The 23995-nt window shown below is 42.6% G+C and overlaps 1 protein-coding gene and 1 pseudogene across 2 annotated transcripts in view; one reads left to right on the forward strand and one right to left on the reverse strand.

Annotated features, from left to right (window-relative positions):
• Nucleotides 1-15090, reverse strand: part of ALDH1L1 (aldehyde dehydrogenase 1 family member L1) — a 72949-nt gene extending 57859 nt beyond the window's left edge. The window contains exons 1-3 of one of the 2 annotated variants that reach the window (XM_036738173.1): nt 14925-15077; nt 4977-5079; nt 77-219 (exon numbers count right to left, since the gene is read on the reverse strand). In XM_036738173.1, the coding sequence (XP_036594068.1) occupies nt 77-203 (127 nt within the window). In that variant the 5' untranslated portion in view covers nt 204-219; nt 4977-5079; nt 14925-15077. Of the gene's footprint in view, nt 1-76; nt 220-4976; nt 5080-14924 lie in introns of both variants that reach the window. The other variant, XM_036738172.1, reaches the window with a different exon arrangement.
• Nucleotides 6298-7117, forward strand: LOC118831013 (annotated as a pseudogene).
• Nucleotides 15091-23995: the final 8905 nt, after the last annotated feature.

A 23995-nucleotide genomic window follows, 5' to 3' on the forward strand; every position in this document is an offset into this window, starting at 1 on the left:
TAGGCTGTCTTTTGCCAGCCAGTCGGCAAACATTGGTTAAGAGCTCACTGTGTTCGAGGTGCCATGCTTGGCTTACCCAGTGGATCTGCTTTCCCATCTTTATCAGGAATAGTGAATACTCCCACCACCTGATGGCCTTCCTTCCGGAGTCGGGAGTAGACTTCCTGGCCAAAGAGGCTCTGACCAATGATGGCTATCCTCATCGTGGTGGCTATGGACCTGGAAGGGCAAAACCACAAAGTTAGGGCTAGGGAGTCGTTGTAGATAGATATTTATTTATATGCATAACCAGACCCTTAAATCTGAATGATTCATTCAGTCAACAAATACTTCGTAGGTACTTACTATTTGCCAGTCATTTAAGTAAGGGCTGGGGATACAAAGAATGGTCCCTGCCCTCAAGGAACTCACATTCTAATGGGGGAGACAAGATGAAAACAACTACATCCAAACAAAACACAAGCAGGGTAAATTGGAGGTAATCTCAGAGGGCTTAATTTATTCATTTTGTTTTGATGAAACAGATACTTCCCATTTGCTGTTGTTCATTCATATCCAACTCTTTGTGACTCTTTCTTGGCAAAGATACTGGAGTGGTTTTCCATTTCCTTCTCCAGCTCATTTTACAGACGAGTTAACTGAAGCTAACAGAGTTAAATGACTTACCCAGGGTCACACACCTAGTAAATGTCTGAGGTCAGATTTGGACTCCGGAAGATGAGTCTTCCTGACTCCGGGCCTGGCGATCTATCCACTGCATCACCTAGATACTTCCCAAGTAACACTCAAACAACCAGAGTTCATATTCCTTGACTAGAGTTCTTAATTTTAAAACCTTCATACCAAACTCCGTAATAGATTGATTAAGATTCATAGTACAGGTCACTTTCTACTTTTATAAAGCAGGGTTTGTTTGTTGGTTCATTGGTTCTTAGCAGTAAGCAGGACACACCATCCCTTGCATCTGATCTGGATTTACTGCCTTTAGCAAGGACTTCATTTGCATCGTGGTCATTGTGGGTGTTGTTCTCCATTCTGCATCATTTGATGTGATTCTTCAAATTCCTCGTCCCTTATGGCTCAGGAACACTGCATTACATTCATATACCATGATTTGTTCCGTCATTCTCCAACCATTAGGCATATTTTTTTATCCAGCTTGTGGGAATGAAGAAAATAAGCACTTATCAAATGTCTACTATGTGCCAGGCACTGTACTAAGTGCCTTACAAATATCTCATTTAATTCTCATGACAACCCTGGCAGGTAGGTGCTGTTATTATCACCTCCTTTTTACAGATGAGGAAACTGAGGCAGACAGTGGTTATTTAACTTGCCCAGCATCATCTGACTTCTGAGGTGAGATTTGAGCTCAAATCTTCCTGATCCGTTGGGCAACCTAGTTTTCTCTACCTTTTAGCTATTATAAACAGCCCAACTATGACTATTTTTGTATAGGATGGCCTTTGTTTGATGTCATGAAATACTTGAGGGGGTTCATGAGTTAAATAGCATGAATAATTTAGTAATGTTTCTTATTAATTCCAAAATGCTTTTCAAAGCAGTTGAACCAATAAAGAACTCAATCAGCAGTGAAATAACCTGCCTGTCTTTTCACAGCCCAGTCCCGGCAGCTGCCTGTGGGTTGTCTCCACCTGGAAGTCCCATGGGCATCCCAATCTCAACATCACCAAAATGAAGGTCATTCTGCTCAGCGTTAACCCAACCCATCTTCCACACTGCCTTACTTTGGCAGAGGGCCTCTCCTACTATCCTTCCCCAGGTTTCCCAAATCAGAATCATCCTGCTCTACTCTCTCCACTTCTTTCCCGACCGCCTCCAATTGGCTGCCAGGCCTTGCTGATTTCCCCAATCACTCTAATTCAGGTTCTCACCTGTGTCCTATTGCAATCATTTACTCATTGGTTTCCCTGCTTTCAGTCTCTCCTCTCCATCCTCCACAGGGCTGCCAAAATAAATATCCTAAAGCCCAGGCCTGATCGTGTCACTGCCCTTCTCAAAAAACCCCACTGCCTCCCTATTGCCTCTTGGATCAAAATCAAACCCCCTCCTCCAGCCTCCAGCCCCCATTTCCAGCCTTATTATGTATCATTCCCTGTCACCTACTCTGATTCAGGGAGCCTTTTGCTCTCCCTTCAACCTCACTGTCATACTGTCCTTCCTGGAAAGTCAGATTAACTCTTACTCAGGCATCTCTGTCAATGATGGTTCCATTACACATTGGGACCCCTCCCAGGGGAACTAGTCTGTAACAGGGGACAATGTATTAATCAATGATCTGGTTAAGTTAGAGCTAAGTTCCTTCTGGTTCTAACAATCCGTAGTCCCATGAACCTGCTTCTGTCAAACAGGATTTCAAGCCTACTGGGGTCAGGTAGAGTGCTTTAAGGATGGGGACATCCCCAGTGTCCCCTAGAGTCAAAAGAGCTCTTCATTAAAAAAATCTGAGCTCCATTTCCAGGCCCTCTGACAACATGCTATGAGATCTCATCCATTTCCTTGCTTTGGCTCTGGGTTACAGTTTTACCATTGGTAAAATGAGAGTAACAAATAGATGCCCCCAGATAATCCCTCTCTGCGTCAACGATGCCTTGTCCAAGGTTGAAGTTGGTGAGCCCTGACACTGCTTCTCATCAGGCTTAGAATTGACTGTAAATATCCCCATTCGCTTCAGGGGACAGCTTGTCTTTATAGCTTTTCTCTTAACAGCTTTGTGATGCGAGCATCACATCATATTTTCCAGATAAGGAAACTGTAGACTCAGAGTGGGGTAAGGGATTGGCTCCTGCAGCTACTAAGAGGCAAAGCTGGGACTAGAACCCAGGCCTCTTGGCTCCAAATTGAAGTCAAACATTTATTAAGCACTCACTATATGCCAAGCACCGTGCTAAGTATACAAAGAAAAGCAAAAACACTGGCCCTGCCATCAGGAAGCTCCCATTCTAACAGGGAGACAGCATGCAGGTAACCCGTGTATTGATGATACGCAGTCAAGAAAATAAAGTCAGAGGAAATGTTTGGGGGAGGGAGGTAAGGAGAATCAGGCATCCAGCAGAAGGTGGGGTTTGAGCTGGGTCTTGAAGGAGACCAGGGAAGCTAAGAGTCATAGGTGAGGAGGCGGGACATTCTAGGCATGGGGTGAGGGGCAAGAAGGGGCAGCTAGTGAAAATGGCAGATAATAGTGGGTCAGATGGTCGGGGGCTTTAAATGATGAAGGAATTGTTTGATTTTGGAGTTAATAGGGAACCACTGGAGTTTATTGGGTAGGGAAGTGAAATGGTCAGAACTGCATTTTAGGAAAATTGCATTGTTGTGAATATCACATTATCCACATCTGAGTGGAGGATGCGTTGGTGTGGAGAGTTTTGGCAGGGACATCAACTAGAAAGCTATTGTGAGGGTCTAGGTAAGTGGTGTAGGTGTAGTGTGACTGGACAAGAAATGGTGTAAAGGCAAAAGCCACAAAATGTGACAACAGACTGGGTATGTGGGGTGAGTTCAAGAGAAGAAGTGAGGACACCATAGTTGTGAGCCTGGGTGACTGAGAGGATGGTGACATTGGGGAAATTGGGAGGAGAAGATGCTTTTTTGGCGGGGGGGGGGGGGAGATAATGAGTTCTCTTTTGAACATGGTGACATGCTTATGGGAAATTGATTTCAAGATGTCAGGGTAATACTAGAACTGGATTTTAGAAGAGAGGTTAGGGCTAGCTTCATAGATCTGGGAGTCATTTGCCTAGAGATGATACTCAGTCCCATAGGATCTGATGAGATTATCAAGTGAGATAGAACAGAGGGAAAAGAGAAGAGAACCTAGGTAGAAAAGACATCATTAGTGGGTAAGACATGGCTGAAGATCCAGCAGAGGAGACTGAGAAGGAGCAGTCAGAGACATAGGAGGAGAACCAGGAGACAGTAAAGTTACAAAGCTTAGCAAGAAGAGAGTATCTAGAAGGAGAGAGTGATTGGCAGTGTCAAAGGCTGCAGAAAAGTCAAGAAGGAGGCTGACCCCAAAGCCCCAGGGAAATTTGAAGCCCCTTTCTCCAGAGTTTAGCTGAGAAGCCAAGAAGAGATATATACAAGGATCACTAGCAGGAATGGTAGCATCAATTAAGGATTTTTTTTAAGGCTGGGGGAGATGTGGACATCTTTCTAGCAAATGGAAGGAGTCAGTAAATAAGAGATTGAAGATTAGTGAGAGAGAAGGGATAACAGAGGGGGAAATCTGCTAGAGAAATTGGGATAGAATGAGATCAAAAGAGGGTTTGCCTTGGCAAGGAGAAGGACCACCTCTTCATGTGAGACAGGAGTGAGGGAGGAGACAGCTGAGGAAAACTTCTCAGTGGCGTGAGAGAAGTCTGTTGAGGGAGTCAGGTAGTTCAAGGTGCTCCCTCAAGGCCTGGCCTTGTGACCAGAGGCATGATGTTATGTCCTGTGAGGCCTCAGGCGTCCAGCGTTCTGTCCTATGGCATTCTTCCCAAACTACCCAGTCCCAGTTCCAAATAAGCCCCAGGCCAGATCCTTTCCCAGGTTCTTCTTCTCTGGAGTTTTCCTTCCCAGGGTGATTTGCGTTTTAAACCAGCTCCAGTCTCACCTCCAGTAAGAAATCTTCCAAACTGTTTTGAGGCCTGCTGATCTCTCCACACTTAATTACAGGCTGCCTTTGATTGTTCTTTAAGGACTTTCTGTGTCTAGTTTGTCTACTTAAAATAGACTGCAAACTCCACAAAGATTGGGACCTCCTCTCTCCCCATAATCTTGCTTAGGGTTGGTTACATGATAATCAATTCATTCTTTTTAAACAAATGTTATTTATGCCTTTTATTTTTCCATCATAGTCATTCTAGAATATGGCCACCACAGCACCACCAAACGGGCCTTCCCTAAGCCAAAGGAACCGATATAGTCACCATATCGAACAGAGTATACAACGTTCCACACCCACACGCACTCACCTCTCTATCGAAAGGAGGGAAGTTCTTTGTCCCTTTTCTGGGGTCAGGATTGATTCTTACAGTTATTCCACATCTAATTTCACTCTTGTGACCTTTGTGATCCCTAGGGGGTGTAATAGATAGAACAACAGGCCTGGAGTCAGGAAGAACTGAGTTCAAATCCAGCATCAGACGCTTACTAGCTATGTGACTGTGTGCAAGTCACTTAACCCTGTTTGCCTCAGTTTCCTCATATGTAAAATGAGCCGGAGAAGAAAATGGCAAACTGTGCCAGTATCTCTTCTAAGAAAACCCCAGATGGAGTCACTGAAACAACTGAACGACAAATAACTGAACCGAGATGAGTGTTATACTAAGGTAAAAGAGACAGCGTATTATGGTGGTTAGAAAAGTGGCCTCAGAGCCAGGAAAACCTGGGTTCAAGGGCCACACGTGACACATTCTGGCTGTGTGACCTTGGGCAAGTCACCAGAACCCCTCAGTACCCTAAGCATCTCTCTAAGACTGTAAGTTGCATTGGAGGAGGGTGTGTCTTCACCCGGCAATTCCCTTTCTCAATGAGATAAGAGATCCAATCCCTATCCCTATGATTCTTAGTCAATGTTTTTTCCATTATAATATGATCAAAAAGCTTCCAGGAAGATCCCTAACCCTTCCCCCTGCCATCATCATGTTGCCTAAAATTCCACCATTAGAAAGCACTGACCCCTCCTTGGATATTCTCTATACTATCCTAAGAGGAGTAACCTCAAAATTGATTCCATTTCCACTGTATTTTTAAGGTCTATAAAGCATTTCCTCATCCCAACCTTCCATAGTGAAGGTATTTTTATCCCCATTCAACAGATAAAGAAATTGAGGCACAGAGAGCTTAAATGACTTGCCTAATTCAGGTCCCCTAAGTCTATAGCCAGCTTTCTTTCCACCACATCATAGTCTCTATCAAAGTCATTAATATCTTAGTGTGAATTAATGTCTCTTTTTGCATGCCCTGTGCTTAGCACAGTAGATGCTTGATGAAATTGACTGATCTTTCCTGTGAAACGAAGAGGCAGAGGAAAGTAAGAAGGCACTAGGGGGAGAGTCAATATAGAAAGAGGTGGAGAAAAACAGGTATAGGATGTGGGTGATGACAATATTTTTCTCCAGTGCATCTCTACTGACCACTATAGGCAAAGTGCTGTCTCCACCACTGATCCCTAAAATACCTGAGTCTGATCTGCTGGGAAAACAAGAAAAGGGTACGATGAAAAATGGGTTTACAGGGTGGAGCTGAACTGAATCTGGAAGCGCATCGCGGTTGGTCAGGAATAGAAACACCATGGCAAATACCGAATTCCTAGTCAATTCAAAATCTACCCAAAGTTCAGGAGCAAAGATCTTCCTTGGTAGCTAGTCAGTGCAGTCTGGACTGTCCGTAGATAGTCAGAAAATGGATTATTTGGAAATGGGGTGAGGTGAAAAATCGATAATAAAAACTTCCCGTGAGCACCGGCATGCCATTTCAGTCTGGTACAGATGTAGATGTAGGAAGCCCCAGGGATGCATTCAAAAGACTCAACTATGAAGTCAGGGATAAAAATGATCTGACATGTAAAGAAACAATTGAATTAATGCCCAGTCTTTCTAAAATAGATCACAGCCAATGAAGCAGTTTCGTTTGTATGCTCCCAAGCCGCAAAGAAGAAGGAATCATCTTTGGCAGGGATGGAACACATGAGTTTAAAAGATTAATGAGTTTCTTTAGAGGGAATAAGTGGTGAAGTCTGATGGGAGGCACAGAAGCTTTTTATTATTCAGGTGAGTAGGGGTACAGAGCTGGATTGTAGAACTTACTGAGACAGACAGTAGCATTGATGATGGCATAGCATGCCAGAAAATACCTGTTGAAGCAGATTTCTTATATGCATATTCTACAGCACCTGGCTACTATTCTTGAAGAAATTCAAAGGATGGGTCCTTTTGTGCAAAGCTGAAACCGTATGCTCACAGGCTTGAGTTTATGTAAATCCTTACTTAAGTCATTTGAAAGGTCCCCACAGAATTGGAATCTTACTCCTTAGATTCTGCCTTTCATGCAAAAAAAGCAGGTGCCATGAATTATGTCCATTCTTATTAAGAAACTATATTTTTTTCCATGAAGAAAATCCATGTATTTTAATTTGTATATCAAGCCAGTGGTTGATAGGCTAGGTCTATGGACTACATTTCCAAGCTAATGTAAATCTATCACCTTGAGCCTCTTATAATTCCCTGAAGGAGAGGGGAGGGAAAAGGTGTGAAATCCCCATTTATCACATTTAATAGAGCCAGTATACCACTATCTCAAATTCAGGTAGTTGAAGCGGAAGCTAATTAGATGTTAATATGCTGAGTTTGTAAAGAAAAAGTGGATAATGGCATTTGTTATAAGAAAAAAATTTTTGTAGCTTAAAAACTTTAAGAATGATTAGAGATTTAATTGGATACAACACTTTTCAGTGATATGATACCAATTATGGAAAAATCGATGCATTTTAAAAATATATTTTTATTTAACTATGACAGGCAGCATGGCATAGTAGATAAAAAGGATGACCTTGTAGTCAGATGGGCCTGGTTTGAGTCCTGCCTGACATGCACTAGTTATGTGACTATGGACAAGTCACCTGACATCTCAGTGTTCAGGTAATGAACCCACTGTAAGTTTTAGTTTCCTTTCAAATCAGTGTAAGTGGAATGAGTTTCCATACTGGGAGTTCTCCAGATGGATGGGATCACTCATCTAGACTCAAAATTTTTGACTGAGTTTGTAAAATTATGCATTCAATTTTTGTCAAATCACAGAAAGTTGGTGTACTACTTCCTGGAACTCTGATAGAATTCATGGTATTGCTATAGGCTAGCTATGGCAGGCCTTCCCTCACAAAATTTATATTTGGAAATAAATGAGACCCATAGATGAGATTTTCTTAACATTCACATTAAAATTCCTTTTTTACGTCCTGAATATAAAAGGGACATAGGGCTGGGGCTATTTATCTGTCAAATAAAAATCATTTTGAATATTTAATTTAGAAACTAGAATTCTATTTAGGAGAAAATGTGAGTAAAAACTCAAGGTCATCTGTAAGCCATTCTTAATAGTAAAGGGCAAGCAGAATTGCAAAGCCAAGAGGTTAGAAAGTAGCTTATTCACTAGCATAGGAGTGGTGCTTATCCCAATGTAGATCAGATGAGCCAGCAGAATGGTGTCTAAGCAGATGTTCTAAGAATAACTGCAAACAATTTGAATTGATGAGATGCTGTAGGGAGACCACTTAAAGAAATGTGTGTGTGAGTGTGTGTATATGTGTGTATATATATATATACACACACATATACATATATAATACATATATGTATACATATTATAGTATATGTACATACACACACATATATATACACACGCACACATACATACATACATATATATCCGTCTCTCTCTCTGAATGAAAAAAACAAACATACTGGAGGCCTAATCAGCTTGGCACATAGCACTTAGAAAGGCATGCTTCTCTCTTAAGTGTAGCCTATATCAAGCAGGAACACAAACTAAAACTTCAGACCAAAGGATGCCTGGAAAGAATGGTGTTGGTCACAGTATCTTGAAGAAAACACTGAGCAGTCTTCAAGTCCAAAGATTGAAATCAAACTTCCACAAAGCCAAAGTTTTTCAAAGGATGTTGACGACAAATCAAAATATTGGCATCCTTTGTTGAAAAAAAATCTATGCATGTTAAATTATTTCCCATGACATCTATAATCATGAGAATAATAGCAAAATTAGATTCTTCTTTCTGCAACTTTCAGTGGACTTATTGGACACAGATTTTCTAAAATAGAATTGTTGGGCTGGAAGGAACCTCAGAGAACATAAAATCATAGCTCTAGAGCTGAAGGGGATCTCAGAGGCCTCCTAGTAGAACTGCTTTATTTTGCAGATGGGGGAAATTGAGGCTGAAAGTAAAGACTTATCTAAGGTCACACAGATAGAGCCACAAAATGAATCCCTCTGCCCCCATATTGTGCTCTTTACACTGTGTGCCATGCTTAGTTCAGGAGAAAACTGAGACCCAAAGGGCCTAAGCGACTAGCATGAGGTCATGCCATTGATTAAGTACAGAGGTGGGATTAAAATCCGAGTCTCTTGATTTCTAGTTAAGACAGGTGTCATTTAATTCCTCACTGAACTTTTATTCTGGTGATTTTCATTTTACTTGAGAGTAAAAAGCACAGATTTACAAGTGGAGATGATGTGGTTTGAGAAGTTCAGGGACCCCTCAAAGACTGAAGTACAGGAAAGGGTTGTCTGGAAAGAATCCATGGACTCAAGCGTTAAGTCAAGTTGGCAAAGGTTTATTGTAATGTGTCAATATGGTGGACAGAGCTCCTTATGGAACTCTGTAACCTAACAGGAATGATGCTGAAGCTTATATAGGAAAAGTAGTGGATTATCTGGCAGATAACATACAAGCTTAGTCACAAGTAGTTATTCACTACTGGAAACCAGGGGAAGGGATTTCTAAAGGGTGTATTTTTCGGTCTGCTATGTCTGTAGCAAGAAAACTTTGAGAGGTGATGTCTATAGCTTGCCCTCTGGATTATATATGAAAACTGTAGGAATCAATATATGATAATTCGGCAGGTACAAGATAGTCCAATTTTTACAAGGGAAGTTCTATAGAGGTCAGCTTGTTCTTGTAACAGGGAGAGATAGTTTGCCTCACTGGGCCCACTCATGAGTAATTTTGGGGAGAGGTAGTTCATCTGAGTGGGGTGCCCTCATGAGTGATTGCTAGGCATAGTGTCCTTGGGCTGGGGAGAAAACTGTCAGAGATAGTGTTTTGAGGCTAGGGAGAAATGTGATCTTGGAAGTGGGGTCTAAGCACAAGCACACAAGCACCCCATCAGAGATATTTATTTCCTTTTACTCATGCATGATGTTTCTGATTTATGTAATTTAAATGCAGCATGTAATTGTAATAGTACTTTAGGATTTTTGTATGATTACTACTACAATAAACATTTGTTACTTTGAAGACTTTTACTTCTAAAAATAAATTTTTATCAAATAAAAATAGGTCTATACTAGCATTTCACAACATATACCAAAACAAATTCCAAATGGAATTGGGAATGATCTAAACATTAAAAATCACAGTATAAAAAACAAAGGAAAACGGAAGGTTGTAGCTTTCACAGTTCTGACAAAGAGAAGACTTTGTTGCCATATGTAGAATAGAAGAAATTATAAAACATATAATAGACATTTCAATTGTGTAAAATTTTAACTCATGCACGAACAAAACCAATGCATCTAAAATGAAAAGACACAGATGGAGAAATCTGTGCATTAAGCATCCCTAATAAAATGACATCCCAAATCTATAGGAAACAGAAATGAAGCTATAAGATTACAAGTCATTTTCCTAACAACTAGTGGTCAAAGGATATTAACAAATATTTCTCAAAAGAAGAAAGCAAACAAGCTACCAGCAATTATCTGAAAAAATATTTGTTACTCCTAATTAGAAAATACAAAATCTAAAAACTCTGAAGTATCACCTTATACTTATCGAATTGGAAAAGATGACAAAAAATGGAAAAATTCAATGTCAGGAGATGAAGGTTGGATTTGGGAGTCATCTGGCTGGTTGCCTTCAGGTGACTGGTGGTATCTGGATCGTGGCAGTGTGATCTAGTGGGTATAAATTCTGGTCTTGATACTTACTAGCTTCATGACTATGGGCAAGTCACTTTACCTTATGAGTCTCAGTTTCCCCACCTGTTAGATGGGCCTTCCCTGCCTCACAGGATTGTTGTACAGAAAGCACTTGACAAATTATAGATCTTTATAAACGTTAAGATGTCCCTATTCTTCGGGACGTTTGCATCATTGTGGGGGATTTTAATATTTGGCTTGATTTTTCTCCTGAAGCTTGAAGCTCCTTTGTATTTGACACAGATAGTCTTTTCAAGCCACGCACTGTCCTAACCTGAGCAGTGCTTTCTTCCTATCATGGCTCATCCTCACAGTGCTCAGAGGGTGTGCCAGAGCAAAAGTCTGAGTCTCCCTTCTCTCTCTAGAGAGGACCTCATGGGGACCTCAGAACGTTCTTTCTCCCTCAAACTAGGTTCTGTGCCGGCCTGAACAAGGGGAACCAATTTCCCTGCCCAGGTTCAGACAGCTTAGGAGCAGTCAGGAGTCTCTGACAATGAATCAATATGTGTTCTTGGTGTTTTCATTCTGTGGAGCTTTATTTCCTCACCTATAAAACAGGGGCTGGATTAGACCAGGAATTCTTCAATCATGGATAGATTTCAAGGGGTCTGTAAAATTCAACATGGAGGGGAAAAATTACATTTTCATTTTTATTTTCCTTTCCTTTATGACCCTATGAATTTTATTTTGTAATTTAAAAACCTTATTTTGAGATGGAGTCGATTGGCTTCCCAGACTGTCATAGGAAACCAGAACACACACACAAACACAAAAGACTAAGGACTTCTGGACTAGATCAGAGTCTGTAGAGTGCTATAGTGTGGCCTGAATCAGATTAAAATATAATTGGCAAATATTTAACACAATAAATAAAAATACACTAGAACATCGATAATGTAAAAATGTAGATTTCCAAGTCAATATGTGGCCTGTATGTATCCTTATATATGGTCTAGTGGCCCCCATTTCTCTTTGAGTTTGACACCATTGGACTAGATGATGCCTGGGTCATTTATCCTAAAGTTCTGTGACATCTTTTAACCCTCTGTAAGTCTCTGTTTCTTCATCTGTAAAAAATGAATATCAGGATTTTTAAACTAGAAGGTGCTCTTAGAGATTTTTGTTGTTACTGAGTTTTTCAGTCATGTGTGACCCTTCATGGACCACATTTGGGGTTTTCTCGGCAAAGATACTGGAATGGTTGCCATTTCCTTTTCCAGCTCATTTTATAGGTGAGGAAACTGAGGCAAACAGGGTTAAGTGACTTGGCCAGGGTCACACAGCTAGTGTGTCTAACGCCAGATTTGAACTCAGGAAGATGACTCTTCCTGACTCCAGGCCCAGCACTCTGTGTACAGTGGCCCCACCTAGCTTAAGGTTAAGTAACTTGCCAACTAAAGAGGCAATTGTGATGTGGGAGAAAAAAATACTGAATTTGGAGTGAGACCTGGGTTTAATTCTGACTGGTTCTGGCTGGCTAGTATGTGACTTTGGGCAGCAATTGTCACCTCAGTTTCTCGCTCTGTAAAAACAAGAATAATAACTCTGTACAACATTCTTTACTGGGATGTTTTGAAGATCAAATGAAATAATGTAAAATACAATAATATGATTACCTAAGGCTGAGATTTGATTCCAGGTCCTTGGAATCTAAATTTTTCTACTACTTCTTCCCTTCTAGGACTTCCTTCTTCTTTTTAGGGAAACTGGAAACTCATTCAAGCGTTCTTAATCTGAGACCCATGAACTTGTAGTTTTTTTTTTTTAAAGAAAACATTTGGATGACGGTATTTCAATATTGTTTTTATAGTTTCACAATGTGTAGCTTTATAGTTTTAATATGGGCTTCCTTTGTTTTTTATTTTTTAAATGTAATGTATTTTTCCCTCAATTACATGTTAAATATAGGTGTCCTTTGTAATCCTCCAGGTAGGGTGTTTCAACTGCACTAAGACTTTTAGGACACTTTGTATTTTATTTTATGCTTTAAAAAACATATTCCAAGAAAGTGTCCATAGACTTCCTTTGGCTGCCAAAGGGGTCTGTAACACAAAAAAATTAAGAAGCCCCACTATAGACCGTCCCCTCCAGTGGTACTATTCCTTTCTTCCAATCAGAAAAAGCCCTGGCCCCAAATCTCCCAGTCACTTGGCCAATCAGGAAAAAAGAGATTTCCCTAAACAATGCTCCGGACATGGCTCCATTCCAGAGAGAACTGAGCAGTGTTAGGAAAACACAGGACTTAGCTTTATTTTCCTTCAAAGCAATAGTTGAAGGATGACATATTCTGAGCAGCTCGCTGGAATGAGCCTTCCGGAAGGTTGTGAATCCATGAGAAGAGCACCTGCCTGGGAGGCAGGAGACTGGGGCACTGGTATGACAATAACTTGCTGAGTGACCTTTGGAAAGTTTCTATGAGCTGTAGATTCTCTGGACTTGAAGATTGCAAAGGTGTCTGAATAGGGAAGTAGAATGATACAGGAGAAAGAATGTGCATTTTGGAGTCTTGGGTTCAAGGCTTGGCTTTTATTCCTGTGTTGTATCTGCTGTCAAAAGAACCAGGTTTAAATCCTGGCCATGGATGAAACACTTAAGTCTTCTGGGCCTCAGTTTCTTCTATAAGATGAGGAGCTTGGGGTGGGGGTGGGGGATGATTTCTCAGGTCCCTTTCAGCTCAGAGGAAGTGGGTATTTTGGAAACTACCATTAGATGTACGTTCTAACCTTATCTGCTGAGTGTGGGCAAATCACTTCCCCTCTCCATTTTCTCATCTATAAAACAGGGATCAAAACATTTATACCACCTGCCTCATAGAGTTGTTGTGAAGAAAGAGCTTTGTAAACCTTAAATCTTTATTTGCATTTGTGTTAATATTACAATACTGGTAGGTAGTCAATGAGTTCTGTATTCAAATCCTGCCTCTGACTCACATTGATTGTATGATACTGTGGTCCACTTAACCTTTCTGTATCCCAGAATGCTTTAAGCTTTAAGATGCAGACTGGTAGTGGCAGAACTTTCCTCACCAGGAATTCTCTTGTGTTGTTACTGTTGTTCAGTCATGTCTGACCCTTTACAACCCCATTTGGGGTTCTCTTGGCAAAGATACTGGAGAGGTTTGCCATTTGCTTCTCCAGCTCATTTTACAGATGACAAAACAGAGACAAACAGAGTTAAGTGACTTGCCAACAGTCATACAGCTAGTAAATGTCTGAGGCAGAATTAAAACTCGGGTCCTCCTGACTCCAGTCCTGGCTGCTCTGTATATTGTGCCATCTAACTGGTTCTCACACTTATTTTTTTGACATCAGGATCCCTTTATATGCTTGAAAATTATTGAGGACCCCAAAGAAGTTTTGTGTATGTGGGTTATCTTCATTGATACTAGGAATTAAAGCATTTTAGCATTATTATGAAAATAATTTTGACCTTATAGACCTCCTGAAAAGGTTTCTGGGACCCTAAAGGTCTTTGGGCCATAGTTTAAGAGTCACTGCTCTATATCAAAGACCTCTTAGGTCCAGACCAAACAAAATCAAAATGCATGCATGATAATGAGCTTACATACTCATCCTTTCGGAGATAGGTGAATGAAAATATGAAAAACCACTCAGACCTCCCCTTTGAGCAGGTTATGGTCTTGTAAGGGTGGCATACATACCTACACAGACATGATGCAAATCCCTGCCAGGAGGTATGGGAGTGAAGGTGAGAAAGTGGTCTGGAACATATTTTCATCTGGGGTGGGGGTCAAAGTGAAAACTTCAGGTAGGAGGTGACAACTAAACTGAATCTCAAAGGAAAAAGCTTTCAGAAGACAGACAGGAACCAGAAAATTTAGGGATAGAAGGCACCCTGTAGTTATTCCAAAACCTCCATTGCACAAATGAGAACACTGAGGTATATATAGGGAGGGGCCTTGAACCTTGGTTCTCTACCTCCAAATCCAATCTATTTCTATTACAAGAAAGTCAAGCTCTTGTTTCTTTGGATTGGCAGCGGAAAGGAGAGAAGCCATAGCGTTGGGAATCTGGGAAGGGGGAGGAAGAAAACTCTGAAAAGGGTGCTCTCTCCCCACAGCCTCCTCCGCCTTCCGACTAGGCGCTTCTCTGGGCGGCGGAGAAGAAAACCCCCAGAGTGGAAAGTGAATTCTAGAGATAGGTTTGGGGTCAGGGGACTGGGGCGGCAGCGGCATCTGGACTCACCTGTAGGACAGTTGTGAGACTGGGAGTTGACGTCTCCTGCCGGGCAGCCGTCGGGAACAGGAGGTCCGGGGCTGGCAGAGCCCACCGCCGCTGCCACAGCCGGGGTCCTTACTCCAGAGCGCCCCGAAGTGCCTTTTCACGGGCCTCCCAGGGAGCAGCCCATGGGCTGGCAAAGGGGAGGTGGGTGGCTAGGGGTGGGGGTGGGGGTGGAGTCTATTTATAAACCCTGCAAAGCTAGCCGGAGTTCCAGGCTCCTTTTATAGGTAGTTAAATCTTAACCTTAGAAGATAGACGCTGTAGAACTCCGGGGAGAAACAGAGACCTTTCCCTGCCTTTCCTTGAATTAGGGATCTAGGAACAGGGGAAAGGAAGAATATGAAAACAGCCCTGATCCTGGAGCCAGAGGTCCCAGTTCAGCCACTGACTCACTCACCACAAGTCCTCGATTCACTAGACAGTGACACTGAGCAAATCACTTACCACTCTGGGACTCCCTTGTACAATGAAGAGCCTGATCTAAACGACCTTCGGAATCTCTGAATAATTCTTAGCAGACTGCCACTAATTCTTCGTGCCCTTCACTTCTACCCATTCTCCCGCTGCTCCCCACCTTAGGGGATCGAGCACATTGTCCTAAATCCCATCATATCATCGCATTTTTACAGGGTGTCCTAAAAGTCTTAGTGCTGTTTTTAAGCTAATAGCTTAAAAACTAAAACTTAAAGCGAATAGCTTTAAAAAAAAATGGCACTTGGACTTTTGGGACAGTCTCGTAAATCTTGTAAAGGACGATCCTCCCAAGCAACCCAATGAGATAGGCTTAGCACTGTGCCTGACACATAGTAGGTGCTTTATAAATGTTTATTGATCAATTGATTAAAATGTTATCCCTATCTTACAGATGAGGAAATTAAGACCCAGCAAGGTTGAATGCCATGTTGAACGTCACACAGTTAGTAAATAGTAGAGTAGGGCACTTTCCTCTGACTCCAAATCTCCCCCAGCTGCCAAACTAACCTCAGGGGATTATAAAGATTTTTTCCTGTACCAGTCAGCAGACCGGTTTGAGCGGTAGAAAGAGCTCTGAAATTGGGGTCTGGAAAGACCTACATTTGAATCTGGCCCCCGACACTTTCTGGTTGCGTGGCTATGGGTGAAGTCACTTTACCTCTCTGTGCCTCAGTTGCCTTGTCTGTAAAATGGGAATAATAAAACACATTGAACTATCTCACAGGTGGGAGTTCAGTGTCGGTCTTGGTGACTCCCAAGTCCTAACACTTTTTTTTTTTGATGTTATTTTTTGCATCATCACTTTCTAATCACTTCCCATCCCTTGGGGAAAAAGGAGTGTATTTAAGCAGAACGAACGCTTTGTCCATGCCTGGCAATATAGTCTGCATTCCATTTTGTAAAAGTAAACAAACAAACAAATAAATAAATAAGTGCTTATTCTCTCCCTAGCCTCCCCTCCCCCTTCCAGGGAAGGTAGGTGTGTTTCTCCATCAGTCCTCTGGTGTTATGATTAATCATTGCATACCGATCATAGTTCGGATGCCATTTCAATGTTGTTTTCCTCTTGCACAGAGATGTGCAGAGATGGGGACCACACACCTGGCCCCATCTAGCCCATCCCCCATGCAATCCAAGGCAGAGCTTTCACCTCTTGCAATTCTACAAATCTAGATTCTTGCAAATCTACACAGATTGTGTAGATCATTCTTTTGGTGCTGCTCACTTCGCTCTGTGTGTCTGATGCTTCCCCTTGCTCGGTGCTGTCAGCATCATCATCATTATCATTATCATTCTGAGTCCCTGGTCTGCTCTTAACTCAGCGCATGCCATCAGATGGATCGCTTCACTCTCTCAGGGCCACAATTTCCATATTTATCAGATGGGGATAACACCTCTCCAAACTATTTCACACGGTTGTGAGCATTAAGTAACACAATGAAAGTGAAAAGGCTTTTAAATGCTACCCCAATGTGAAGTAATATTATTCAGATCTTGGAATTATCTGGTCTGAATTCTCTCAAATTGACAGATATTTTAACAAAGCAAGTACTTTTACATCTATCAAGTCATTTAATAACACTCAACCAAATAAGGTGAGGACAGCTGATGGTATTTTCTACATTTTACAAAAAAGGAGACTGAGGCACACAGAGGCATCAGTGATTTGTCTCAAGTCATATGTCTTGTGCTTTTTCTGTTATACCAGGTGGCCTATGCTATGGCATTTACCCAATAATAACTGGCACTAGTAATTTGTTTTCTTATCTTCATTGCTACATGCCAAGCTTCTGGCAGGGGTGGGGAATCTGTGGCCTTCTAGGTCCTTGAGTGTAGCCTTTGGACTGAGCCCAAGTTTTACAGAACAAATCCTTTTATTAAAGGGATTTGTTCTGTGAAGTTTGGGTTCAGTCAAAGGGCTGCACTTGAGGACCTAGAGGTCCTTATGGTCTCGAGGATGCAGGTTCCCCACCCCTGTGAGGGTAGGGACCCTCTGTTATTCATCCTTTTCCTCTGCAGTGTCTTATATGCATGGGGCTTTTTATTGAGCTCAACAAAGACTGGTAAATGTTTTTCATAGTACCACATGATTGAGAATTAGAATTTACTTAAGCAGTCATCTGGGAGGGCATTGGGGTCTGCTGGACAGATCCTAGGTGTGGAATCTCAGGAAAGAGATTCTTCTGGGTTCAGACTCTACTTCTACTACTCACTAGTGGTGTGACTATGGGCAAAACACGTAAGCCTTGGTCTTCTCATCTGTAAGAAGGGAATGATGATATCTTCAGTGCCTACTTCACAGGGTTGTCAAGGGGTTCCAATGAGAAAAGAAAGCAGAGCTGTTTTGCAAACTTGAATGTCAGCTATTATTAGGACTGCTCTCTCATTTGAAAGATGGGAAGATTGGAACCTCCACCAGTAATTGGAGTCTCCAGTAATTGGGTAATGACTGGACTAAGATTGTATAGGTACTCAGTAACAGAGTCAAGACTGGAACTCGGACCCGATGGCTAAAACATTAATGCTTTTTCTTAGATTCATATTCCTGTGACCTCAGAGGACTCTGGAGGTCTGACTCTAGAGGAAAGAATCTAACATCCCTGACATGGGGTTTAAACCCCAGAGCAGGATAAATAAAACAAGTGAGCCATGATCCCAGAATGTCCAGGACTGCAGGACAGAATTGCCAGGTCCTTCCACAACCCTCTCCCCCAACAAAAAAGTGCAGTCCCCTGCACTGGTTCACCAGCAAATGACCCACAGCTCTGGGGAAGCTGTCTGGACTCAATGTTCAAGGTCAAATTTCCTGAGGATGGTGGGAGGAACCAAATGAAAGGCAATCATTTGCTTCTCTCCCTGCCAGATCTCCATCTGACATTTATGAAACCCAACAGATGTCCCCTAACGGTATCTCTCCCATTCAAGAGGAGATGAATGCTTGACATCCCATTTGAGTAGACAAATCTAGGAGATATATTTCCAGTATTCCATTTGACAGCTGTCTACTTTCTATCCCCAGTTTGCCCCTGTATTCTTTTTGACAGCTGTCCACAGTTTTTCAGTGCTTTATGGTCTCCTGATTTTATCTCAGAGAGTCTCTCTATTACAATGCTCCCAAACTTTAACACCCACTGAATCTTATAGGATCATAGCAACATGGGATTTAGAGCTGGGAGGGTATATAAAGCTGGACTCCAATATCCTTATTTTGCAGAGCAAAGGAACCTAGCCAGAAGGGACCTCAGGGGCCATCTCATCTATTCCTACTCTCATCTACAGATTTGGAAACTGAGACCTATAGAGGTTGTTAAATGACTTGCTCAAGGCCACACAACTAGTAAGCATCAGATGGGAGATTTGAACCCTGGTTTGTCTAACTGTGCCATACATTACACTTCTTCCTCTATGAGGCACCTGCATCCCAAGAAGGAGCAGTAATTTAGCCAGGAAATAGCAGAGTCAGGATCTGAAACTGGGACTTAGGACTCTGCCACGCTGGCTCCTCTTTCAATAAGGAAAATGTATTCAAACTCTGGCCAGCTGTCTCTTACTGCGTCTAAGTGGTGCAGTGGAGAAAGAACTGGACCTGGAGATGGGAAAATCTGAGTTCAAATCTAGCCTCAGCCTAACTGTCAGCCTGAAGAAATCATTTAACTGTTGCCTGCCTCAGTTTCTTCATCTGTAAAAATGGGGATAATAATAGCACCTACTTTCCAGGCTTGTTGTGAGGATCAACTAACACAAGTTAAGCTAAAGGTGCTTTAAATATTCTAGCTCTTTCCTCTACCCCCGTTACTATACCCCTACTTACAGGAACTTTCAATCACTTATCTGGACTGTTATATCTTCATGTGCCCAGAATTTAAGGCCCCCTGTACCTTCAATCTAGCACTACCCAGTCTTTTCATCTTTAACTCAGACTGGTCCCTTGCACAAATTCTATACTCTAGCCAAGCCAGACAATCCTCTATCCACAAACAGCTCCCAAAGTCACCCTCTTCAACTCTGTAATTCGTGCCTAGGCTGGCTGAAATGCCACCTCCTCCATGAAGCTAACTTAGAGCTTCCCTGTTTGCCAGTGAATGACTTTCTCTCTCAGCTCTCACCTAGAACTATGGAGCTTTACTTTGGGTTCTGTGTGTGGAGTATTTGGCTTTACGCCTCTCTGATGAATTTGTCTTGTAATACTGTGTAAGACACATAGTCATGTTTGTGTCTTATCACCTTGTTAAATGACGAGCACCTTGTAACTGTGCCTTGGCATTTGTATTTTTCCCAATGCCTAACATCATGTTTTGCACACAACTGGTTCTTAATATTGATGGTTCTTTTAGGCAGCAAAAGTAATAGCAGCCAGAGAGAGGGGAGAGTAAGGCAGTGGGTGAGTCATTTGTCCAGCTTTGAACACAGAGTCACTTGGAGTGGGGTGAGGGTGTGTGGGGAGACCTTGGGCTGCCAGGTCTCTTGATTTCCAGCCCAGTTTTTTTCCCCACTGTCTCAGGAAAGAGCCCAGGGAGGCCAGAATATATTATCTCTCTAGCCTGTGAGTCAATCCTTCTTGAGATCTTCAACTCTGCTTGGAATTCCTACTCCTCCGGGAAGGGAAGGGAGCTGATGATGAGTTATAAGTCACAGATGGTATATAAACTGGTTCCCTGCCTGAAACACTGAGTGTAAGGGGACAGGGGTTAGGGATTGAACCTATGATTTCATTACTATAGGGAAATTCCAGGTGAAGAAACCCCCTTTACCTATGTAGGTAGCTACTCTCCCTGCAATTTACAGTCTTAGTTGCTGAGACCAACAGTCCTCAAACCCTTTGCACTTTTAAAAATTATGAAGGCCCCTGCCAAAAAAAGTTTATGTGGGTCATATTTATTGACATTTACTGGGTTAGGAATTTTAAGTCTTAGTATTATTTTGGAAATAGTTTTGACCTCAAGAACCCCCTGAAAGGGGATTAGGGACCCAGGAGTCCCAGACCACACATTGAGAATGGCTGATTTAATTGAGCTGAATGGGACATTCCAGTGATCACCTGGAATTTGTTCTTTAAGGGAAATGCTAAACCCAGAGAGGGCACTTCAGGGTAGTGAAAACAGCCCTCAATTTGCAATCAACAGATCTGAGTTTGAATGCTAGCTTTTCTCTTGACTAGCTCTGAGACTGTGGATAAGTCACTTATAGGATCCTAGAGTTAAAGCTGGAAGGGTCCTTAAAAAGCCCTCTAGTCAACCTCCCTCATTTTACAGATTGTTGTTCAGTCATTTTCTAGTTGTGAGCAATTTTTTGTGACTCCATTTGGGGTTTTCTTGGCAAAGATATTGGGATGGTTTTGCCATTTCCTTCTCCAGGTCATTTTACAGATGAGGCAACTGAGGCAAACAGGGTTAAGTGACTCGCCCAGGGCCACACAGATAGTAAGTATCTGAGACCAGATTTGAAGTCATGAAGAGGAGTCTTCCTAATTACAAGCCCAGTGCTTTATCCACTGTACCACCTAGCTGCCCGTTTTACAGATTAGGAAATTGAAATCCAGATAGGTTAAGTGACTTGCGTAATCACACAGGTAGCTTGTGGTAGAGGCAGGATTTGAACCCAGGTCCTATTACTCCAAAGCCAAGGCTCTTCCTAGTCAGTTGGGCGGAAAGCATTAAGTGCCGACTGTGTGCCAGGCACTGTGCTGCACAAGCTCTGGGGATGCAAAGAAAGGGAAAACACAGTCCTTGCTTTAAAGAAACTCAGTCTAATGGGGGATGCAATGTACGAACAATTATTTACAAATAAGTGATCTATAGGCTCCACTGGGGATGATGTCAAAGGGAAGGCACTAGCATCGAGGGGTACTGGGAAAGGCTTTTTCTAGAAGATGATCTGTTAGCTAAGGCTTGAAGGAATCCCAGGAAGTCGAGATGAGGAGGGAAAGCATTCTAGGCACGGGGGATAGCCAATACAAATGCCCAGAGGCAGGAGATGAGATTTCACATTGGAGGAAGCCTGTGTGACTGAATCCCATAGTATATGGAGGGGAGTAAGGTACAAGAAGGCAGGAAAGGTAATAAGGGGGAGGGGTGTGAAGGGCTTTGAAACACAAGAGGATTTGACATTTTATCCTGGAGTTAGTAGGGAGCCACTGGAGTGGATTGGATGGGGTGGGGATAACACGGTCAGACCGGAGCTTTAGGAAGATCATTTTGACAGCAGAGTGGAGAATGGATTGGAGTGCGAAGTACCCTGAGGCAGGGAGAGCAAGCATGGCTGCTGCACTAGCCCAGGCATGGGGCGGTGAGGGTTTGCTTCAGAGTGGGAGGGGAGGCATCACATTGTCTCCCTGACCTCTCTGCAGCTCAATCTGCCTTGATCTGAAATAAGAGGGCTGGACTGCATGACCCTCCAGGGCTCTTCTAGGTCTATTCCGATACAACAGATGTCACATAACAAACATGAATTCAGCACTGACTGTATCCAGAGCCTGGTGCTTTGTACCAACACAGACAACGGAAATGTACATTCAGTGCCCAGAAGAGGCAAGAAAGCACTTTGTACAGTCAGAGGGAGCACCTCTAGAGGTGGGCAGCAACCTTAGAGCGAGCATCCAAGTTTGTCTTTGGAACTTCCCAGTTTCCATTGTGTAAGTTCAGGTTTTCATGTGTTAGACTTTTCTGTGAGTGCAGCGAGAACAGCTCTGGCCCGGGAGTCAGGAGACCTGGATTCGAGTTCTGATACCAATTAGCTATGTGTGACCTTGGACAAGTCAGTTCCCCTCTGTAGGACAGTTTCCTCTGTTTTTCAAAATGAGGGAGTTAGACTTGATGTGTTCTAAGTTTCTCTCTCTCTCTCTCTCTCTCTCTCTCTCTCACACACACACACACACACACACACACTCACACACATTCCAGGGTGTTCTATATTTTGATGGAAAAGGCATTTCTCCTTCCTGATAGGCCAGTAGAAAGCCTCATCCCAAATTCCTTTCATTGGCTCCAATGTCAGCAGGACCAAGGAGCTGGAGAAGTCAGTGAGGTGCAGTGTACATAGGATCTAGATCTAGAAGACCTGGCTTCTGTATGATCCCTTTGATTCAAATCACAGCCTTTCTTTGGTCCTCAGTTTCCTTGCCTGTATTTTAAGGAGACTGGACTAGATAACCTCTGTGGTGCTCCTTGAGCACAGGCACTGCTTTGTTTTTGTCACTGTATTTCTATTGCCTGGCACAGTGCCTGCCATGTACTGGTTGCTTGATAAATTTTGAATGAATGAATGAATGAATGAGCAAATCTCTAGAGTGCCTTCCTGCTCTAAATCCCACAATTCTCCACCTTAGGACGTTGTCCTGGTCTTTCCACTATACCAACCTACTTCTTGAAGGTGATCCCCTGCTTGGGACCTTGATTACATTTCACAATGTAGGGTAGAGAAGGGAAGGGAATATACACTTATTAAGCACCTGCTATGTGACAATATCTACAGTAACTCCCATCCTGGAGTTACCCCAAGAACACCCCTGGGAAGGACCTTGAGAATTTTTGGGTACGTCCTAATGTAATGTCTAGCTTAACACTTGATTTTGGAATCTGAGAACTGGCTTGGAATCTGCCACTTGTGTGACCTTGGACAAGTAAGTCCCTTCCCTTCTCTAGGCCTCAGTTTCCTCATTTGTAAAATGAGAATGTTGGACTAGAGGATCTCTGAGGTTTTGGAGTGCTAGTATCTGTAATGATGCTAGGACTCAGGGGAGGAGGGGATGGAGATGAAGAAGTAGAGATTGAGGGACGGAGCACAGTTCGGCACCCCATCTCTCACCTGGTCTGAAGGTGGCAGAGCTTGCTGGAACAGTTGGTGTTCCCAACAGAGGGCATCGCAGCTCAGGGAGGAAAGCTGCTTTTCTTGTTCTGTAATGATGACTCAGCTTCCTCAGTTGAGAATCAGTAACCTAGGTGCCGAGCAAAGATCACCTTCCCAGCAACTGTGGCCTTCGTGAAATCAAAGCGATGAGCTGGGGTGGATGACCCATCTGAAGTTTTAACCAGAGCCATTGTTTTTATTTTAGCTTTGGGGGCCCAGGGTTACTCTCTGATCTACTTCAAAGGGCATTAAAAGCACAATGAGCTCGAGTCTCACATCCTCCTCGTGCTATTCTGGGCCTTAATAGTACCTTCAAAACAGGTCCTATAGCATTTACCTTCTAAGTGTGGGTGTGGGTGTGAGTGGAGACCGGGGAGTCCCCTGATCCTAGAGGGAGGCCACAGAGACCATCTACTTCAATCCCCCCATTTTACAGATGAAGAAACACTCTCTAAGAGGTGTAGTGATTTACCCAAGGACACAAAAGTGTGACAGTATGTGGACTCAGTTTTTCTGGCTCCAAATTCACCACTCTTCATTGGACCACATTACATCTTGAAATTGATCCTTCGTTTGGGACTTTTTATTACATTTCCCTATGTAGGGAAAGGGAAGAACTCTTAGTACCTCATGGAAGATGATGAATTGGCTTGCCAGAGTTATTGCGGGCACAGCCACTCTTTTGTATTAGTCCTATAAAAATGACACTAGGTGAA

This window comes from Trichosurus vulpecula, chromosome 9, assembly GCF_011100635.1.
Source record: "Trichosurus vulpecula isolate mTriVul1 chromosome 9, mTriVul1.pri, whole genome shotgun sequence".
NCBI classification, from domain to species: domain Eukaryota; kingdom Metazoa; phylum Chordata; class Mammalia; order Diprotodontia; family Phalangeridae; genus Trichosurus; species Trichosurus vulpecula.